The sequence below is a fragment of the Pelobates fuscus genome, chromosome 11 (assembly GCF_036172605.1).
Source record: "Pelobates fuscus isolate aPelFus1 chromosome 11, aPelFus1.pri, whole genome shotgun sequence".
Lineage (NCBI taxonomy): Eukaryota > Metazoa > Chordata > Amphibia > Anura > Pelobatidae > Pelobates > Pelobates fuscus.
In genome coordinates, this window is record NC_086327.1 from 86,279,410 (window position 1) to 86,302,782 (window position 23,373).

At 39.3% G+C, this 23,373-nt stretch overlaps 1 protein-coding gene across 1 annotated transcript in view; it reads right to left on the reverse strand.

Moving 5' to 3' along the window:
- TTC34 (tetratricopeptide repeat domain 34) overlaps positions 1–23,373 on the reverse strand; it is a 114,544-nt gene that overhangs the window by 52,614 nt on the left and 38,557 nt on the right. The window contains exon 5 of the mRNA XM_063437136.1: positions 3,113–3,386. Coding sequence (XP_063293206.1) covers positions 3,113–3,386 — 274 coding nt within the window. The remainder of the gene's footprint in view (positions 1–3,112; positions 3,387–23,373) is intronic.

The following is a 23,373-nucleotide window of genomic DNA, read 5'->3' on the forward strand; positions in this document are numbered from 1 at the left end:
TGAGCTTAAAGAAATGCACACACTGAAAAACATGTTAATGCCTTTTTACTAATTAGCATGGCTGTGCATAACTTATTTTTTTCAAAAGTAATTTTTTATTTGAGTTTCAACATTTTAAACATCCATGACATAGTTACAGGTATATAACAGTATGCGTATTCAAATAACGTACATAATGTGCGACATATAACAGGTGACCGTATTGGGCCACAGGTAATAATACCAATGTGTACAGTAACAGCATACGGTAACAGAAGAGGCAGTGTACATTGTACGGATATGAAGTTCTAAGCATTACTAATACTTTTCTTTCTTTATTTTTTTAAACAACAACATAAATAAAAATAAAAAGAATAGTAATGTACAGAACATCTGTGGAGCAATACAGAAGATGGAACAAATGCACCATCTTCGGTGTGGACCAATTTCAAAGGGTATGTTTGTGAGTGGGGTAAGCCTTGCAAGGTGTACATGTCATAGTCGGGATCTCAGGCCCTATGTACCAGGTCCACGTTAAGACTAGTCAATGAGGACTGGGTGTTAGTTATATGAAAGGGTGTCAGTTTTGTTTGTATTGCTTTCCCCATACCTTCCAAGCAGTCTGGAGCAGTTTGACTTTCTTGCTATCTATCGGTTTGTGACATGTGTTCATAGATGTAAAACTGTTGGATTTTGGAGGCCTGAGACAACCTCAAGTTGCTCGACCAGTCTCTAGTTAGTTTCTTTGGTGACGTTTTCGGTGGTGGTGTTGTTGTTTCTTCCAAGGGCACCGGAATGTTCCATTCCCGAAGCAGCTGCTTTCCATCCTTGACACTCGTAGGGCTGCTGTGATGGGAGGAAATGTACACCATTTGAACATTGTTGCAGAGAAGAGGTCTGAAGAGGTTGATCTTGCCAAACATATCCAGTAGTGGTGCATTGGCACTGCAAGCCTGCATAAAGCGGTCCTTTACTGTAAAGTAATGAACTTTTGTAATCACGTCCCTAGGTGCCGTAGGCGGTAAAGGCTTTGACCTAGGCAACCTGTGAGTACAGTCCAGGAGTAGTTCTGGCTCCTCCAGTGTTGAAATAAGTGCTTTAAAAGACCACTATAGGCACCCAGACCACTTCAGCTGAATGAAGTGGTCTGGGTGCCAGGTCCATCTAGGGTTAACCCTGCCTGCTATAAACATAGCAGTTTCAGTGAAACTGCTATGTTTACATATGGGTTAATCCAGCTTCTAGTGGCTGTCTCATTGACAGTCGCTAGAGGCGCTTCCTGACTGAATGAACGCGCATGCAGCTCTTGCCACGCATGCGCATTCAGCCGATGACGTCGGAAGGAGGAGGAAAGTCCCCAGCGCCGAGGGAGCCCGGCACTGGAGAAAGGTGAGTGTTTAACCCCTTCCTCCCCCTTGCGCCCGGCGGGAGTGGGACCCAGAGGGTGGGGGGGACCTATTAATACTATAGTGCAAGGAAAACGAGTTTGTTTTCCTGGCACTATACTGGTTCTTTAAACAGCTCTTCCACAAATTGTGTTAGGTCCTGTGGTTTGATAGTCTCTGGGACTCCGCGGATCCAAACATTGTCCTGCCTGTCGCAGTCTTCATGGTCTGCAGCCTTTTCTTCCAATAATTGCATTTTTTCTGTAATGAGGAGCAGGCATCTGCCAAGGAGTTATGCGCATTAATAATGTCCTCCGTCCGCTCCTCTAAGTGTGCTGTTCTGTCTCCAATAGATTGGATATCAGCTCTGATGTCTAAAGCTATTTTAAGGAGGTCTGATTGTATTGGGGATGTGAATTCTTGCAGCATGCTGTGGATATAGGAATCTGTTGCAGGGTTTGCATAGTTGGTGAAGAGATGCCGGCTGTCTCCGCTTCCGAGCCTGAGGTTGGAGAGTGAGGCCTATCGGCGCCATTTTGGATTTCTGTGCTGGGCACTTGCGACAGGGTAAGGTGAGCGTGAATAATTTTTCGTTTACATTTTTTGCAGGATTTGGTCGCCATAAGATTAGCTGGGTCCTCACCTATCTGTGAGTATCATTAAGGTCTGTATTACAACTGTATTCCACGCTGTAGGTTCCACGGAATGGGAGAGTGCTCCAATCCTGTGTCTATTCCCATGTGCCGCCAAGCCACGTCCCCCTGTGCATAACATTTAACCTATGCCACGTCCCCCTGTGCAGAACTTCGGCCTATATGTAAGTCCATAAAAATTGTTTTTTAATTTTGTGATTGCTTTGAAAAGTTATCAATAATTCTGGCTATGGTATATTTAAGAGAAAAAAAAACACCTGCCCTGTTTACATTTTTGGTTACATTTCTAAATGGTTTCTAAACTGGCTTAAAGGGTACCTGTTATGAAAATACATATAAATGATAGATAGTTAAATTTCTCGTATGCATTGCGCTAGCAGGATTGCTAGCAAATGTATTTATTTCTCTAAAATCAGATTAAAGAACAGAGACAAGAAGGTCCAGCATGTCCATCAAGAGGGAAACCCTAATCTGGATATCGCTCCTGCTTGAATTCAGTATAAGGAAAAACAATGAATACAAGGGAAAGTAGGGGGAAGGATATGCTCTATGTCAGAGCAGCACCAGTAGCATGCAGGGAGAGAGGAGACAAACAGCCAAAATGACTTATTACAGCAGCTTTGAACAGGCAATCTGAAAATGGAGAGAGAGAACAGAGCATATGTTCGCCATCCGTGGCGAACGCGAACACGCTATGTTCGCCAGGAACTATTCGCCAGCGAACCGTTCAGGACATCACTATTGGGGACATTTAACCATGGGAAGCAAGTATATGATTCCCAAACAGGGGTATGTAGGATAGGTGTCTTACAGCAAGTGTAACACCCACTGAAACATGGTTGAAGGTCTCAAGGATAATGAAATAAATTAAATTATGAGCTTTTAGCAGAATTAAGAAATATTTAATTGTATAACATGAGTCAAGCCAGATGGTAGAAAACTGCAAATATATTTGTCACAACAGGTTCACTTAAAACTATTTGTTTCATCATTATGCAGGAACTGATCAGTTGCTTGTTAAATTGAGACTTAAGTGGTGGAATGAAAATAATTCTGAAAACACAAATCAAATGTTCATTATATGACTTTACTAACCTTTACCGATGAGGATATCCGTATACAATATGTGGAAGCTTGAGTTGGTGTTGTCTAACTCTGTCAAGGCTTGTGCAATTTTCTCCAGGTCATTAAATGCAGTCTGACTTTGAAGTTCTGAGTCTGTAGCAATAAGATCTGCCAACAAACCCCAGCAGTGCTCATGTAACCATTCACCAACTAGCATTTGTGTTTCTGGCTTCAAAGAACGAACCTCCTTGATAACATAACTTGAATCCACTTTAACTGCTAGGCAAAGGTCTTGCACAGCTTCCTTCATGAATAATAATAAGAAAAACAATTATAGGAAAGTATCATGCTTATTAACGGTTCTCATACATGTTTAATTCTGATAATTACTATCTAATATTTAATTTAATAATATTTAAAAGAGACACTCCAACACCCTGAAGAACTTTTGTTTGCTGAAAGTGTCCTCTTTTTTTCTTTTTACAAAAATTGCAGATTTCAATAGAAATTGGCACTTTTATTAATTAACTCTGTTACACCCCATGGCTTTCAACACATCTATTTGGAAGACCGATGAGTAGTTGCAATATTCGAGTCGGTAAATGAGGATTGCGTGAACAAATGCCTTAGTTGTATCTTAATTTAGAAAAGAGCAGACACAGGCAATATTTTTAAGCTGGAAGTTACAGGATCTGGAGACAGACTGGATGTGAGGAGAAAAGGTAAGACCTGAATTGAAAGGAACTCCAAGCAGCAATCTTGAGATTTTGGGATAGTAGGTGTTCCATTGACATGCAGGGAGATAGGTGGAGAAGGGCTATTTAATGGCAGAAAGATGATGAGTTTAGCTTCAGAAAATGGGACAACATCCAGTTAGGGATGGAAGAGAGGCAGTTGGTGACGTGTTTCAGAAGGGTAGGAGAGAGGTCAGGAGAGGGGACAAAATTGTGAGCATCGTCAGCATATAGATGGAATTGAAATGCAAAAGAATTAGTAAGGTTTCCAGAGGAAGTGTAATGGGGAATAAAAGAGGTCAAAGAATAGAGCCTTGGTGAAGCATCAACTGAGAGGAGTAGTGGTTTAGGAGGTGGCACCAGAGAAGGAGGCACAAATGAGCATTCTGAAAAATAGGAAGAAAACCAGTAAAGTACAGTATCACAAAGTCCAAAGTTTTGGGCTGTTTTAAGAAGAAGAGAGTGGATAACAGGCATCGGAGAGGTCAAGGAGAATTAAGAGAAAGTAATGACCTTTAGATGTAGCATTGATTGAGTCATTAATCACTTTGGTAAGGGCAGTTTCAGTAGAATGAAGAGGACAGAAGCCAGATTGAAGAGGGTCAAGGAAGGAGGGAGTTATTGTTGGATTAAGAAATACAAGAGCTGATAGAAGGGAGTATTATCTGACTTTTGGGTCGCTGTACTTATACTTTGGGTCGCTAAACACAGACACCTCCTAAAATGTGGCCACAAGTTGATGGAAACAGGTAACAAATTAATAAACAGGTATTGCACACCTCTAGATCAGTGCAAATAGCAAGCAAAATGATAGAGGGATAGGAAAAGGGTTGGAAGGCAGTATTACCTTCATACTTATTAAAACACAAACAACTCTGAAATGGGGGTAAATTCCTTGAAACAAAGTATTACGAGACAAGATATAATCACGGAATACAGAACAAAACAAACAGTTTAACAAGCCAAAAGGTCAGTGCAGGTTACAGGAAAAGAATAATCAGGGCAAGCCAATGTCAGGAACACAGAACATCAGATTAGCCACCAATGCATGCCACAACTATTTACACCACAGAATAATCAAAAATGTTATCTAATTCTCTTCAGATGGCAAAACCCCAAAGTAGCAATGAATTGAGTGAAACAGTTTTATAATGACCTCTTTCAAGGTCAACAAAAGGTACATGTTCTATAATACAAGTCCTTTAGGGTTCCATGCATGAGATTCTGCTGACACTCAGCCGTGACCACAGTGTTTGATACCATAAAAGTGTTCATTGAGGACAAAACCTGTGAATGAGCCACCAGTGGGACAACTGACAGGAATTGCTATTAAGTGTAAGAGAGAGTCAATATTGTTGCACCAACTAACATATACGTTGTGAGCTTTCATTGTTTGCATATTGTTGTGAAACACTTAAGCAGCCATTAGTATGATATCTGTATATAAACTGGGCACAATGACTTTCCTAATAATCTTCAGAACTCACATTACAGCAAAAAAGCATTGTACATGCCATAGGCACACAAAAGGTTAAAAGCAAGCATAGTTAAATCCCTGGATGCAAGAGACTTCCAGTGAGTGTGTAAGGTTTCATACGAACTGTTCTTTCGTTTAAATGATTCAGGATTTGCATGATTTATATCTTATTTCTATGCATTTGAGATGCACATTATTGAACGATCATGGTATATTAGTTTCTAAAATTAGCTTTATTAGCCTACAGCCAGTGAACACGATATTAAAGACTTGAAGTGTAAAGTAATGTTTATTAATGGTTTAACTATCAATGCCAAACAGTGCTTGCTGAAAGAAAAAAAAAAATGGCCAGGTCAAAACAACTGAAATTTAGCATTGGGCTTCCCCACCGGGCCACCAGGGATTCCAGGAAATGTCCCCCCTCCCAGGCAAAGGTAAGTTGGGAGGGGGGTATTAAAATAATAATTTTTAATTAAAAAATAAAAAAAGTATATATTTATGAATTTGTCCTCCTACCCCCACAGAGACACCCATACACACACACTGCCCCCATATACACACACACACACTGCCCCATACCCAAACGCCCCCATACACTGCCCACACACACACATTACCCTCCTCCATACACACACACACTGCCCCAACACACACATTACCCCCCATATACACACACTGCCCGCACACACACATTACCCCCCGATACACACACATTGCTCCCCCCATACACACACACTGCCCCCCCATAGAAACACACTGCCCTCCCATACACACAAACACACTGCCCTGCCATGCATACACACACACACACACACACTGTTCCCGATATACACACACTCTGCTTCCCCTCACACACACACTGCACCCCTCACACACATACACTGCCCCCCCCCACATGCACTAGACCCCTCACACACACTGGACCCCTCACACACTGTACTCCTCATACAACCTGCCCCCACACACACTGCCCCCACACACACTGTACCTCTCACGCACAAACTGCCCCACATACGCACACTGCGCCTCACACACACACGCACACTGCACTCCTCACACACACATATTGCACTCCCCCCCCACATGCACTAGACCCCTCACACACACTGGACCCCTCACACACTGTACTCCTCATACAACCTGCCCCCACACACACTGTACCTCTCACGCACAAACTGCCCCACATACGCACACTGCGCCTCACACACACACGCACACTGCACTCCTCACACACACATATTGCACTCCTCCCACATACTACTGCCCCTATCCCTTTCTACAGCCCCTATCCCGGCAGATCCCAGGTAAGTTGTCAAACTATTTGACTACTTACTCTGGGAGGGCACTATGGCACTACAGGCACCATAACCACTACAAAGTGCTGCAGTGGTTATTGTGCCTGGATTGTTTCTTTAAATAATCTACCAGTGCCCCTTCCAAGATTAGGTTCTGGATCTGTCCTTGAACGTCAAGCATTTCTGCCAAACAATGGGCCGAGTATATGCTGCTGTGCTGTACATATACAACCTAGAAGTTTTTTTGACTTGGGGCGCCTTGGAAAAATTTGAAAATATTAAGGGTGCCTTGAGCCTAAAAAGTTTGGGAATCACTGCACTAATCAATGACATGGTGAAGAGAAAAATAATTGCAAAAAGGGGACTCAAACAGCCAGGTTGGAAAAACATAAGAAGAAAATTAAAAAAAAAGGATTTTTAATTAGACTTTTTAAATGTTCTTCTCATAACTTCAGCTATAATAAAAATGTCATCAAATTAATTAGCTTTTCGCCTTCCCCAGAGAAAAATAATACAATAAAAACCACAACAGACTTTAATTTTAATCAACCTTTTGCTTCCTCGTGCAACTGAGAAAATTAAAAGCCATTTCTAGCTGTTCTAATGGTGTTGGCTGTCATCATATCCAGTCAAACAGACTGTCATTACACTGTCATTAATCTGCTCAGAAGCCTTTCATTACCAAACGGACATGTTAATGAACCTATATTAATTACATTTTGTGAAATGGATTTCTCTAATTGTATTTTATGGCCCTGAAAGATATTTGTGCATTAGTATTTTTAAATAAATAAATATACACATACATAAATAAACCAGGACTTTATCGCCTACACTACTGACATGCCTGGTATGGGTAGTGAAATGGATGGACCCTTCTTAATCTATTTTCAGATGATATGTCAAGGATCTTGCCAGCACCTTCTAGATCTCACAAATAGCTTGACATGTTTGTATGCACTAAATGTTGGTACCCCAACCCTTAAGTAAAATGCCGGTTGTTCAGATTATGATCGAATGCATACACTTTGCATGGATCTCAATCCCAGAATGCAATGTGTGGTCACTGACTGGAACTCCTAAGTCAATGTCGTAGAGATAGACTTGATTCAATACACTTGGAATTATGGAGAACTGGCAAAGGTGTTAAGTTGGGAAAATATTAGCATTTTAGATTTTAGTTTAGTAAATACATCCCATAGTTTGAATATTTACATTCCTTGAAAATAAAAAATAAAGAAACAATTATTTAAATAAACAAACATGAAAGATGCATGATAGCATTTTTGTGTAATATTATGTGGGATTCTAAGCTCCTTGATATTTCAGTCACCATTTGGGGGCAGCCTGACAAATCATAGGCCCCCCTGGCAATAGGAGATCAAGGGCAACCCTCCTGGTGCAAGGATATTTGGCTATTACTATTCTTCTCCCCCTTCTTCATGTGGCCCTCATACAGATATTATGAGCACACCGGCCAGCATCCAGAATGGCCGTGTGAGAGATGCACCGTCATGACTCACACACTAATAGGGTATCCAGACAGGGCCAGATTTCCTTTTAAGGGGCTAATAAAAAAAAAAAGTGTTTTAATAAAACACTGTTTTGGATGGAGTAACTCTTGCTGGCATGTCTCCTCCTCCCTTTAATACAAAAAAATAAAGCACATTTAATGACAAGCTTCCTCTGTTTTTGCTGGTGACATCAAAAGCGGTGTCCCCCACATGTACAACCCTACAAGTAGCCTCCAAAATGTGTTTGTGAGGGAAACCCTCTGCTGACATGAGCAAGAGAATCCCTCCAACACTATAACTAGAGTTAGTGTTAGGGTTTGCATTAAGGTTAGTTAGTGTAAGTGTTTGTGGTTACGTTACATTTAGTGTTTATGGTTATGGTACAATTAAGTTTAGGATTATTGCTAGTAGCTAGAGTCATGTAGCGTTGATGTTCATGTTTAGGGTTATTGTTACAGTTAGGGTTAGTGTTAGCATTGGGTTTTCAACCACCTAGGTTTTTTTACTCTTTACTTTTCTCACGTTTTGAAAAAAAAAAGTAATCTACAGGTAACTAATTTGCCCTTATCTTTCCATAAACTTTTCAAAAGTGTACCTGGGGACAATTACTGTACTCAGGAGATGTAGCAGAGAAAGATCAAAATATATCATGTGAGAGTCCCCATGGTGTCCAAATTTGAAAATGGTATTCATTTATGGAGTAATTTAATTGTGTGAGCTACTAAAATGACCCTAAATGCACTGTAGACCCATCTTTACTTTGCCATTAAAAAAACTGCAGTGGGCAGGTTATTAATTCATCTCTGTATTTTCATAAAAACTTTAAAAGATAAGGTGATAATTCTTAACTCAGATGATATAGCTGAGCATATTTGAGTGATTTTTATTACAAAATAACATTTCATGTCTACAAAATACACAGCTAAAATTCAATGTGAATGTAAAAAATGTGAAAAAATAACAAACTTAGTAAAAAAAAATCGATGTACAAAAGTCTCAAAATATACTATATTATATATGATGTATGTACATTTATCTTTTTATTTCTACTTTATGCATGTTTATAATGTTTTTAACTTTATAAAGTTTAATGAGAAAACTCCTCTTTCAGTGAAATTCAGACGATTTCTCTGTTTGCTCATAATATGATTTCTCATCTGTGCATCAGCTCCCCTCCTCTCCCTCCTCAGTTCCCATCCCCATCTTTTTTCCCCCTTTTTTCTATTTTTGAACCTTCTTTATAGCAATGCTCAGTAGGAAGGCTGAGCTAGGTAGCCCACTTACTATTATTAGCCAACACCAATTCTCTCCTTTTCCTTCTCTCTCCTTTTTTACAAGTACTCTACTCCTTTCTCCTATTCTACAAATACTCTGCTCACAGACAAACACATACACACACTCACAAATACACTTACAGACACACACAGACTCACAGAGAAACACATACACACAGACAAACATACACACACTCACACATACACACACACTTACAGACACACACACACACACACATACACTTACAGACACACACACATACACACTCACAAATAAACTTACAGACACACAAATTATTAATATTAAATGTCCACCCAGCCTCCCTACCTGGGGAGCTGGTGTGGATATGTCCCTGGGGTCCAGTGGGGCTTCACTTCGGCGGGCAGCAGAGTTCTAATCCGAAGCAGCGAGGGAGCTCTAACCTCTCTGCTCTGCTCCCTCGCGGGGCTGTCTACTGATGCCAGGAGCCGGAATATGACATCATATTCCGGCTCCCGCGGCATCAGCAAACATTGCGCGAGGGAGCAGAGCAGAGAGGTTAGAGCTCCCTCGCTGCCTTGGATTAGAACTCTGCCACGCCGGGGGGTCCAGAAGGTGGCCTAGCAGGAGAAGGCACTTCCCTCCTGTCGGTCACTGAAATTTGCGCCCCCAAGCCACTCTTGCCCGCCCATTCTAAAAAGGAGAAATCCTCTCCAAAAGAGGATTTAGCCGCCAAAATCCCTACCGCCCACCTGGAATCCTGAAATGCCCACTAGTGGGAGGTAGTGACCAGGTTGACGACCCATGACCTAAATGGTGACTAGGGCTCTATAGCGTTAGGAATACATATTTGTATTCCTTACGCTATGGTGTTCCTTTAACACGATCCATAGTAGAAATCTCAGCTCTTTAATAGAGTATGTCTTTACCATAGATTTTGGAGTTGAGCTCTAAAAAACTGGCTGTACTTTGCTCTTATATTCCTTAACAGCAAGCACATTGAAGACACATTGTTAGTGGTCTATGCCAAAAAAGTTCATCATATAATAATAAATCAATAAATCCTTTTAGTGAGCAAGTAATCTTGACAAATCTCAGTTTTTGTTTAAATACTTTCTTCTGGATGATACAAACACTTATTTAAGTCTACAAATACTATATTGTACATGAACAGGAAATATGTATTTGCATGTATTACAAATCTGCATACACACACACACACACACATACACACACATGCACATACACAAAATAACTAATTGAAAGTTAGCAAAACATGGTGAAAAAGTCTTGAAATCCAAAGTAAAGTATTGGGTCCCTTTAAAGGTGAAAAATTAAACTGTAACTTGTATGAAATGGCAGGGAACCTGCATATATTATAGTTTGCATTATGTTGGCCAGATAGCTTGGAAATGTATTATAAAGATGTATTTACATTTTAATTTTACAGGCCATTGGTGCAGCACAAATCTATGGCATTGATTCAGAAGAGCCATGGTATGTAAAATGGAAAAAATTGCTCTCCTATACATTTTTCTTCTAGTCAGCACAGTCTAACATTGGAAACAAATGTGATTTTTCAAACAAAGTAATAAAACATAAATAAATAAATACACCCATAAAAACTACATTCTGCTGGTCTGTACATGTATTTAGTGCATTTCATTTTAATAAAATAGCCCTTTTTAAATGTATAATCTAAGCACAAAACAACTTTAGCTTAAAGGCACACTATAGTCATCAGGACAGCTAAGACTTAATTTAGATGTTCTGGTGTCTACTGCCTGTCCAAGCAGGTTTCTCAAAATAAACAATACCGCTCTCTGTCTCGAGTCATTAGCGATTTTACCTTTCAGCTTAAAAAAGCAAGGTGAATTGTTAGTGTAGGACTAACCTAAGAGGTTTTGCCTTGACTTGGCAGGTGAGCTTAAACTTTAATGGCCATTGAAGTGATACTAAAAAACCTCCAGTTATTTAAAGGTACGCTATAGTCACCAAAACAACTTTAACTTAATAAAGCAGTGTTGATGTATAAATTGTGCCTGTGAAGTTTCACTGCTCAATTATCTGCCATTCAGGAGTTAAATCACATAGAAACATAGAATGTGACGGCAGATAAAAAAAACATTTGGCCCATCTTGTCTGCCATATTTTCTAAATACTTTCATTAGTCCCATGCCTTATCTTAAGTCTAGGATAGCATAGGCCTATCCCATGCATGCTTAAACTTCCTCACTGTGTTAATCTCTACCACTTCAGCTGGAAGGCTATTCCATGTGTCCACTCTCTGTAAAGCAATACTTCTTGAAATTATTTTTAAACCTGTGCCCCTCTAATTTAAGACTATGTCCTCTTGTTGTGTTAGTTTTTCTTCTTTTAAATATAGTCTCCTCCTTTACTGTGTTGATTTCCTTTATGTATTTAAATGTTTCTAATACAGTTGCAAGAAAAAGTATGTGAACCCTTTGGAAATATATGGATTTCTGCACTAATTAATCATAAAATATGATCTGATCATCATCTAAGTCACAACAATAAACTAATAGCACACAAAGAATGAAATGTTGTCATGTTTTTATTGAACACACCATGTAAACATTCACAGTGCAGGTGGAAAAAGTATGTGAACCCCTAGACTAATGACATCTCAAAGAGCTAATTGGAGTGAGATGTCAGCCAACTGGAGTCCAATCAATGAGATGAGATTGGAGGTGTTGGTTACAGCTGCCCTGCCCTATAAAAAACACACACCAGTTCTGGGTTTGCTTCTCACAAGAAGCATTGCCTGATGTGAATGATGCCTCGCACAAAAGAGCTCTCAGAAGACCTACGATTAAGAATTGTTGACTTGCATAAAGCTGGAAAGGCTTATAAAAGTATCTCCAAAAGCCTTGCTGTTCATCAGTCCACGGTAAGACAAATTGTCTATAAATGGAGAAAGTTCAGCACTGCTGCTACTCTCCCTAGGAGTGGCTGTCCTGTAAAGATGACTGCAAGAGCACAGCGCAGACTGCTCAATGAGGTGAAGAAGAATCCTAGAGTGTCAGCTAAAGACTTACAAAAGTCACTGGCAAATGCTAACATCCCTGTTAGCGAATCTACAATAAGTAAAATACTAAACAAGAATGGATTTCATGGGAGGATACCACAGAGGAAGCCACTGCTGTCCAAACAAAACATTGCTGCACGTTTACAGTTTGCACAAGAGCACCTGGATGTTCCACAGCAGTACTGGCAAAATATTCTGTGGAGAGATGAAACCAAAGTTGAGTTGTTTGGAGGAAACACACAACACTATGTGTGGCGAAAAAGAGGCACAGCACACCAACATCAAAACCTCATCCCAAACTGTGAAGTATGGTGGTGGGGGCATCATGGTTTGGGGCTGCTTTGCTGCATCAGGGCCTGGACGGATTACTATCATCAAAGGAAAAATGAATTCCCAAGTTTATCCACACATTTTGCAGGATAACTTAAGGCCATCTGTCTACCAGCTGAAGCTCAACAGAAGATGGGTGTTGCAACAGGACAATGACCCAAAGCATAGAAGTAAATCAACAACAGAATGGCTTAAACAGAAGAAAATACGCCTTCTGAAGTGGCCCAGTCAGAGTCCTGACCTCAACCCGATTGAGATGCTGTGGCAAGAAAGTGATTCACACCAGACATCCAAAGAATATTGCTGAACTGAAACAGTTTTGTAAAGAGGAATGGTCAAGAATTACTCCTGAGCGTTGTGCACGTCTGATCTGCAACTACAGGAAACGTTTGGTTGAAGTTATTGCTGCCAAAGGAGGTTCAACCAGTTATTAAATCCAAGGGTTCACATACTTTTTCCACCTGCACTGTGAATGTTTACATGGTGTGTTCAATAAAAACATAGCAACATTTCATTCTTTGTGTGTTATTAGTTTAAGCAGACTGTGGTTGTCTATTGTTGTGACTTAGATGATGATCAGATCACATTTTATGACCAATTTATGCAGAAATCCATATCATTCCAAAGGGCTCACATACTTTTTCTTGCAACTGTATATCCTCTCTGTCTCGTCTTTCCTCCAAGCTATACATGTTAAGATCCTTTAACCTTTCCTGGTAGGTTTTATCCTGCAATCCATGAACCAGTTTAGTAGCCCTTCTCTGAACTCTTTCTGAAGTATCAATATCCTTCTGGAGATACGGTCTCCAGTACTGCGTACAATACTCCAAGTGAGGTCTCACCAGTGTTCTGTACAATGGCATGAGCACTTCCCTCTTTCTACTGCTAATACCTCTCCGTATACAACCAAGCTCTATTACATTGTCTGCCTACCTTTAAGTCATCTGAAATAATGACTACTAAATCCTTTTCCTCAGATGCTGAGATTACCCCTCTTTCAAATATTCTATACTCTGCCCTTTGGTTTTTATGCCCAAAATGCATTATTTTGCACTTATCCTCATTAAATATATCAGTTGCCATAGCTCTGACCATTTTTCTAGTTTACCTAAATCATTTGCCATTTAGCTTATCCCTCCTGCAACATTCACCCTATTGCAAATCTTTGTATCATCAGCAAAAATACATATCTTACCATCAAGACCTTCTGCAATATCATACAAATATAATAAAACTATTAAAGAGAGTGGGTCCAAGTACAGATCCCGTAGGTAACCTACTGGTAACTAGACCTTGCATCGAATATACTCCATTGACTACAACCTTCTGTTGCCTGTCACTCAGCCACTGCCTTACCTATTCAACAATATCGGAATTCAAACTTAATGATTGTAGTTTATTGATAAGCCTTCTATGTGCAACAGTGTCAAAATCCTTACTGAAATTTAGGTAAGCAATGTTTATTGCACCACCCTAATATATTATTTTAGTTACCCAATCAAAAAAAAATCAATAAGATTAGTTTGTCACGATCTCCCTGAAGTAAACTCATGTTGTTCATGATCTTGAAATCTATTTGATTTTAAATATTCAACAATCATATCATTTAACATGGTTTCCGTCAATTTTGTTTCTGTTTATGTAGCCCTAGCCACACATCCCTTGGCTGTGACTGACAGAGCCTCCATGAAAACAAAATGGTTTCATTTTCAATCATATGTAACTTACTTTAAAAGTTCTTATCTCCTGCTCCGTAAATTGAGCTTTTATTACATACAGGATGCTCCTGTAGGGTCTAGCAAGCTGTTAACAGAGCAGGATAATACATAATTTGCACAAAAAAGAAGTGTAAACATTAGGTCTCACTTTCCAGGAAGTATATAGGAAGGCTCTGTAAGTCACATGCATAAGGTGTGCCAAGGGCTGCATAAACAAAGTGATTTAACTCCTAAATGACAGAGAATTGAGCAGTGAGACTGCAGGGGCATTATTTATACACCAAAACTGCATCATTAAGCTAAAGTTGTTTAGGTGACTATAGTGTCCCTTTAAATGTGCATGGGGATTTGGGATAGTGCGCAAGTAACTTTTTCTTTGTTTTTTTTATTGTGTGTATTGGGGCTGATGTGTACTACAGCCATATGCGTCTTTAGTGAAAGCAAAGCCATGCACTCATTTGGTATACTGCTTTTAAGTTTAGCTTTAATAAATGCATTTATTGGTAAGAAGAGTTTAAAAATTAGCAAAGTGCTTGTTGATTAATCATATTCTTCTTACTACGTTTTATAAGAGCGCACGACTTAAAAGTAAAAGAAGTTGAAGTCTACACTGAAAACACATTAGCATTGAGAGCACACTTAGGTAAGTGGAATGCTGAGCTACAATTGTCCTTGATTTATTTTGTAGGTATATGAAAAATAAAGCAGATAGATAGTGCTAGCTACATGAAACCTAGCACATGTAATTTAGGGCCTCTTATCCTAATGATAATGCATTTCACTTTCTTTACTTTGTAGATTTGGCAAGAGATACATGATGTTGCTTCGGTCCTGCAGAGCTTTCACAGTTCTTGCATTATCTTTTATGACCATTTAAACCTCTTTTTCTAGTACTCGTTAAATTAAATAGGAGAGGATGTTATGTAAGAAATAAAAGGATTTTAATACTTATGCCTCCATGAAATTATCTGGCATTCTATTCAATATATTTCAGGTAAACCTATTGACCTGTAGAAATTAGTCTATTTGCCATCAGCTGCTTATTGCAAAGAAAAATGTACAAAGTCGGAAAAAATAAATTTTAGACTTCTACAAAAGGTTATTTATGAGGTAATAACACATTAATAGATAGTCAGATTTATTTTTTTGGGGGGGAGGAAAAAAAAAAAAAAGTACTTTGTTTAATTATCCTCTGCAAGGGAAATCAAGGGCTGATTGTGGTTGGAGTCTAGTTCAGGCCTCCATTTTAATGTACCAGCTTAGGCATCAGGCCTCAGTTTTGAATATATTATTACAGTTTTTGTGTGTTTTCATGCGGCCTATTTTTGCATTTGAATGCTGATTTGATTTTTCTTTGTATCCTAGTTCAGACCTCCATTTTAATATACAAGCTTGGGCATCAGGCCTCAATTTTGAATATATTATTACAGTTTTTGTGTGTTTCAAATATCTGAGTTGAGTTATGTATTTGAATGCTGATTTGATTACCATAGTTCAGGCCTAGTAGTTTTTTTTCAGGCCTTCATTTTTTTAATACACTACCAGCATAGGCCCTTATTTTTGAATATATTAGACTGTACAAGCTTATTGCTACATAAAACAAAGGTATAATACAGGTTGTTGTTTTTTTTTGTGTGCTTCAAATATCCAAGTTGACTATCAGAGCACAGGCCAAGCCCTCCATTTTATAGAAGGCTTCCATGCGGCTTTGTTTGGTATTTGAATGCGGATTTGATTCTTTTGTATCCTAGTGCAGACCTCCATTTTAATATACAAGCTTGGGCATCAGGCCTCAATTTTGAATATATTATTACAGTTTTTGTGTGTTTCAAATATCCAAGTTGAGTTTTGTTGTGTTTTGAATATCAGAGTACAGGCCTAGCCCTGCATTATAATAGGCTTCCATGTGAAGTTAATTAGCAAGTATTACCTTCACCATACTAAGGTAAATATAATTTGCATTGTGTGTTTACATGATAAAGGTATTGGGGCTAATACAGTGTGGTGGCTATTGTTTAGCCAGGTTAACATTTCCATTTTTACACTGGAGTGTGTTTAATAGAAAATGAACAGTTTGTATTTGAGGTAAATATTATGAAGTAAAGGTGTGCCTATGTTAGATTGTTTTTCCAGTTCCCATATCTTCCTTTAAATCATTCTGTTTATTTGTAAACCACCCACCCCCTCCCCTTAAACAAAGGCAGAAGGGTGGTTTTGTGTTTTGCTTTCAGTGGGCATTTGTTGTATTGAAACTGTGAAGTTTTTTTCTTAAATTAATCCCATTGTTAAAGACTCAGGGAGAGCTCAGTTTTAAAATGTCATTTCTGGGTACTAAGTATTTTTCTGTAGAAGTACTAGAGTACTTCAAGAATGACATTGACAAACATGATGGACCATATGAGCTTCCAGAACCAGCAGGCCCCAATTGTGGAAAATATGAAGGTTTTATGGATGTTTTGACACAGATTGTTACTTATAAAAAGTGCAATATTAAGAAAAGGAAAAGCTTGGTGGCACAAGCGGTTGTTGCTGCAATAGGGGGTTTGGCAAGCATGGTACTCGAATTGCAGCAAGCTAATTTAGTAACCACTAATAAAATGGAAGATGCTCTTGATGAAAGAGATTGTTTTAAAATAGCTGCCCTAAGAACAAACAAAATGATTGAGGGGTTGGAAAAGGAGTTAAGAGAAATAGAACAACAGAGAGATGCATATAGTGCTAAGATCACTGAACTCCAAGACCTAGTCATGGAATATAAAATGAAAATTAAAGAAAACACAAATAAATTGGATAAGGAGATTCCTAGAGCATGCCCAGGCCAGTCTTATTTTAAAGAACCAGTGCTGGGAACAAAACACAATGGAAATGTGCCAATTGTGAATTGTGTCCCACAAGCCCCTATAATAATAACTGAACATTTTAATGTAAGAGAAATGCCTACTAGCTTCTCTAGACAGACAAGGACTATGTCAATCACAGACAAAGATAATTTCCAGAAATGGTGGGGAAGTATGCCAACTGACGACTTTAACACCTTTACACATTGGTTTATGAGGGGAGCAAATAGAGCGAAAAAAGGAGGTCTTAACTTAGAAGAATGGACAGAACTGTTAGAATATGCTATGGGTCCTTTGGCTAGCAGACTATTTGGATTTAATAACAGTGTGTCTGATCAGGCAGGAAGAATTGCTGCAACAAATTTCTATTTACTCAGCATTGAGAAAGAAATTGCGAATATTACGATGAGGCCAGCAGATGGTCCTAGAGAGGTAGCTCAAAGGATATTGTTCTGGTATACGCTACGCCAACCTCAGCAGCCTCTGGCCTTGGGCTCACCAGAACACATTGCTAAAGTAATGGAAGCCCTTCCCTGGGAGTGTCAAGAATTTGTGAGGCTTTTTGATCCAACATTAGCAGACTTAGAAATGGTACTAACTAGAGCTGACAATTGGTGGATCAAGCATCCTTCCTCAGAACAGGCCTTCTCTGTTTCAGCCATAAGAACATTCAAGGTTGACTCTGGTAGAGATATAAATGGTAAATGGAGAAGCCAGAGGTGGGATGTACCTCAGAACAAGAGGGATAATGAGAACTGGAGACCAAAACAGGACTTTGACAAAAGATGGAGAGATCCACAGAGGGACCATAGGAATAGGGACAGTGCTAATGGAAGTAATGTAATGGGAGAGAATTGGAGAAATAGATGGGAGGGGCCCAAGGTAATCAATAATAATTGGAATAATAAAAATACCTGGGAGAGGCTAAAAAGGACAGATAATCACAATTGGGGTGAAAAACGGAGAAACAACAGGAACAGTTATTGGGAGAATAATTGGAGAAGGAACCATAGATGGGATGAGCATCAGACCAATAGACGGGACTGGGATAATTGGAGGAATAAAGAAGGGAATAGAGACTACTGGGACCTAAAGAGACAGACTGAAAGATTGGAGGCAGATGTGAAAGCACTGAGGGAACAGATGAGAGAGGAGGAAAAGATTGTTCAATTGGGGGGTCGCAGCAATCAATAACTCTCATAATTTTTGTATCTCTCTACATCTGTATGTATGTTTGTTTTTCTTTTGTTTTGATTCTTTCTCTGAGTTTTCCAGTCTCCCATATAGCTATACATTTCTAATGATGAGATCTAGTGTTCCCACAGAGCAAGGCAAAGCTGCATTAGGATGATGATGTGTGTCAACAGAAGATTGTGGTGGATCCTTGTTACAGGATGGATAAGTATAAGCTGTATCACAGTAGGGATGGGAGACAGGCAATGCGGGCAGAAGATACTCCAAATAAGGGAGTCAGTTTAAAAAGATTAGTCTACATTTTAATAATCCTTCTATTCTTCCAAGGTGTCCGGAACAACGGCGGCAGTGGTTTAGGCAAAGCAGGGAGTCAGGAAAAACTGGACATATTTGCAGCCCTTCTGGGAGGAGTCGGAACTGGATTAAGAATATGGAATTCCGCAAATATCACATCCAGTCCTACACACTCTACAAACTCTGCCACTAGTACATTGCACATACATACATATTTAACACACACACACACACACACACATTGACCTAAATTTCTTTTTTTTTGTTTTGTTTTGTTTTTTTGACAAATTTGTATAAAATGTGAATTGACAGCCATAGGAAAGTACAGGAGAACTTATGTCGCTGAGGGAACTATTCCGGAGGGACGGTGGGTTGAATTTCTCCTGTATATCAGGTTTTTGCTCCCACTAGGTTCTCTTGTACTAGAGGGATAACTAGATAACGGAGCAACATAGATGAAGAAAAAGTGGGGGAATGTGGGGTGATGCAACCCCTATTTGACTTTTTTCTTTTACCTTACTCATCTCACATACACTAATTCCTGTGCTCCCCTTTCCTACTTCAGATCTCATAGTTTAGATAGATAAGAGGGAAATAAATGTGCTCAACATAAGAGAAGAAAAAGTGAGGGAATGTGGTGACATTCTGTCATCAAACTAGCATGGTGACCAGGGGTCATGTGATCAAGTTCATGTAGATCTTTCTTACAGGGGGATAAGCTTTACTTTGATATGGTAATTGATATGGTAATTTACAAGTCAGGAAAGAGATAGCCACTCCCCCCTCTATCCTCATTCCTCTCTGTTCCTTCTTGGCTGTGCTACTGAGCAGACGCCATGTGCTATCTTGGTGAACCATGTTATACTCTATTGCTTCCTTTTCTTCCTTGGTGGATGTGATGTTGGACTTGCAGCAGTGAGCCATTACTAGATGTGAAGGCCTAACCGTGGGTGAGATCAAACGTGTGGGGAAAGGGGTTACTATATAGATAGATAGATTTAAAAGGGTTGTTGCTCCGTGGGTCTGGGCTGTGTGTTTGTGATATATTTATAGTATTGTGTTGTGGCCTTCTAAATAAATACCTTTTAATGTAGACGAACCTTGTGTAAAATATTTATATTGATTTGGTGTTACACCACAATAGGAAATGTAGGTGCCTGCCATTTATGCTATGTAAACTTTTGTGTTACAAAAAAAATATATATAAAATAAAGGCGCTGAATAAAAACATTAGTTGCAAATATTTGTGTTATAACCACCACCAAAATAAGATGCTCAACACTCAAGTGGGTTTCTTCCCAACACCACACTATGCTCAAATCATAATAAAACTATAACTAATAATGGTAATAAAAAAAACTTTAAAAAATTGGAGCACTTCTACAGAACCTACCCTTCAAGGAACAGGGGTTACAATAATGCACTCCCCTTTTCACTGTTTTCTTTTCTTTATTACCATGATTGCCTAAAGTTTTATTGAAATTTAGAAATTTAGACTTGAAAGACTTTTGACTACGCAGTAGCACCAATTAGTTTTTCATTCAGAAAGCAGTTGGTGTCAAAAGAATGTAAACATATAAATGTTAGTGCAAGAAAAAACTCCATAAACCATACCCAAGTTACATGGATGGGTGGTGTCCTTCTGACCCTCTGTTTATATGAGACTCAGGAAGCCGTGGGGGGGGGGGGAGAAGTGCCTTACGACAGTGAGGTGTGAAAATCTGCTGACCCAGTTTTCACAATCCATTGTGCCCAAATAGTCATGTAGGTTTTAATTCGCCCTGCTGCACTAAAGATTAGGTCTTCTACGCCAAGATTAAGTCATCTACCATTAATTAATGGAGAACGTGGTCCCCAGTGTCTCCCCAGAAACCTAGGGGTTCATTTTTTCAAATGGTGCTTGAGAGGCATAAAGATATGCTATCCCATGCACTAATGGGTCAGGTTCTTTGCATACAACTTTGAACTGGGATGTCTTGAATCATGGGTGTTGTGGAAGATAATTAAATAAAGTTTTCAGCTGTTTATATCTGAATTGAGAGATAAAAGTGGTATCGGAGAATCCCGTTAGAGAGGCAAGTAACTGTAGAGAGCCCTCCCAGAAGAGATGCAGGATCTGTGGGACTAGATTCTCCAGGATGGACCCTAACTTAGAGGCCTCCAGGCCCGGTGGAAAAGTTGAGTTGTGCACAAGTGGGTACATGGGAGACGGGAAGAAAGATAACTCCTACTTGGCTGAAATTACAGTGCCAGACCTGTAATTTCACCATAACAAATGGATAGTGAGATGCCAGAGTCCTGCTTATGGATTGGTCCACGAAGATTATTGTCCGCAGTAGTCTACCCATCAGCGTGGTATGATTCATACAAGGTTTGGTCTTACTCCAAATACATTTGGCAATCAGGAGTAAAGAGATTTAAAGCATTCCTTTGGGATTGTGATTGTCTGGAAGGAAGTTCATTTTAATACCCCACTCTGCCCAGGCCGGAGAAGTGTGGCAACTCCCATACCCCAAGATCTTTAAAGAATCTGTTCAGCAGGGCTAGAAAGTTGTCTGAAATCTTTAGTCAGCAATAGCACTAAATATTTGATTGAGGTGTCTAACCACCAAAATATAAATCTCTCTTTAAGTTGGTCTGCACTGGCCATTTTGACTAATAAGTTAACTTATTAACTTGTAATAACTTGTAATAATTAATATGAAGATCTGCTAGCGAGCCTCAAATTCATGCAGATTGTTGGGGAGAGTGATGTCAGAGTTTGTCGTGTAGAAGAGAAGGTCATCGACATAAGCCACAACCTTGTGCCCGTACCACTAGGCCTATTATATCTGGGATCCATCTGATAGCATTAAGCAGGGGTTCTAAGACAAGGACAAAGAGCAACAATGAAAGTGGACAATCCTGACAAGTCTCATTATGTATGGGCAAAGGATTAGTGAAAACCCCATTAGCACACATGAGCTGAGGCTGGAGAGTAAATTACTCCTATCCAGTACATCCATTTTAGGGCTGAATCCCACAGATCTTAGGGTCTCAAAAAGGAATCCCAGCTTACTCTACTGAAGGTCTTTCCCGCATCCATAGACAGCAGACACTTGTGCCTGGTAGACTATGGACAGGGTTCGGATTGTGTTGTCCCTTGCCTCCCTACCAAGACTGAAGCCCACCTAATTCCCCTAAAAGCAAATCAGGGACACTAAAATCCCTCCCGAGAACCAAACACTCCTACATAAAAGGAGGAGGTGTTTGGCTCTCGTTTTTTTTAAGGTGTTATCTTGTTTGCAGTTAGGGAGATATAGGTTTGCCAGTGTATATGACCTATCCATGTCCTTTGTAAGGAAGGGGAGCATCTTATGAATTAGGATGGCTACACCCTTTGATTTTCCTAATGGGTTGTTGCTCAGGAAACCAGTGTATATGACCTATCCATTTCTTTTGTAAGGAAGAGGAGCATCTTATGAATTAGGATGGCTACACCCTTTGATTTTCCTAATGGGTTGTTGCTCAGGAAACAGTGTGTATACCAGTAATTGGTTAGTTTTCTTTGAAGTGTGTCTCCTGAATTTATACTATTTCTGTTTTATGGTTGTGGAAATACTTGAGGGCCTGTGACCTTTACTCTGGGGTATTAAGCCCTCTCACAATAATAGAGAGGAAGGGAATGGGAGCCCTCTTTAAATTTAGCTGGGTTTCTGAGAGTGGAGTTTCAGTTGGTGGGTCACCAGGTATTTGTTTAAACTGAAAAAACAATAAATCATCCTATTGTACTCATGGAAAATGTAGTGAGGGGATAGAAATAAGAGAAAACGTTACCCATATACACTCAAAGTCTGTAGATATAGTTGGACTCCTCTAAGTCCTCAGTATGCAAATAGAAAACCAAAATATATCTACAGATAAAACCAAAGACATAGAAAACAATAGTAGAATAATACTGTGAGCACACCATAGTAATAGGGCTACATAAGGCACATCATTTAAATCAAAAGACCAAATGCCAGTGTCTTTAAAACAGTAGTAGGACATGTAGAAAAAAATGGAAAAAAAAATCATAGTGTAGAGCTTCCACATAAAAACACAAACTTTAAAACTGGTTGCACTTACAAGATGCAATCTAAATTAAAACACATCAGCATAAAGGCAGGATAAGTAGAAAGATAGAGTCCCAATAGTGCGGTCTTCATGAATCAGGGGCACCTCCTTTCTCCATCAATATTGTACAATGTGTAAATAAATCGATAAAAGTATAGTTAACAAAAGAGAAGAAGCTCTCAATTTGCAGCCCTACGAGTTTCGTTCAAGAAGGGGTAAATAAGTGTGTCCCCCTCTTAGAAAAAACATGTCTGATTCACCCCTATTATTTTGGTGTGCTCACAGTATTATTGTAATGGTTAAAACACGTTAGATTAGGAAACTGGTGTTTAGCGAATTAACATACCTATTAGTATGTGCCACAGTCAGTCAGAACCAATGAAACCAAAAACTATGCAAATGAACAATCAAATAAACAAAGTATATACAAATTACAAGATAACTTGACAAAGGGTGGTAACATCTGAATAATCAATCTCGTGGGGTTAAGCCATGCAGTG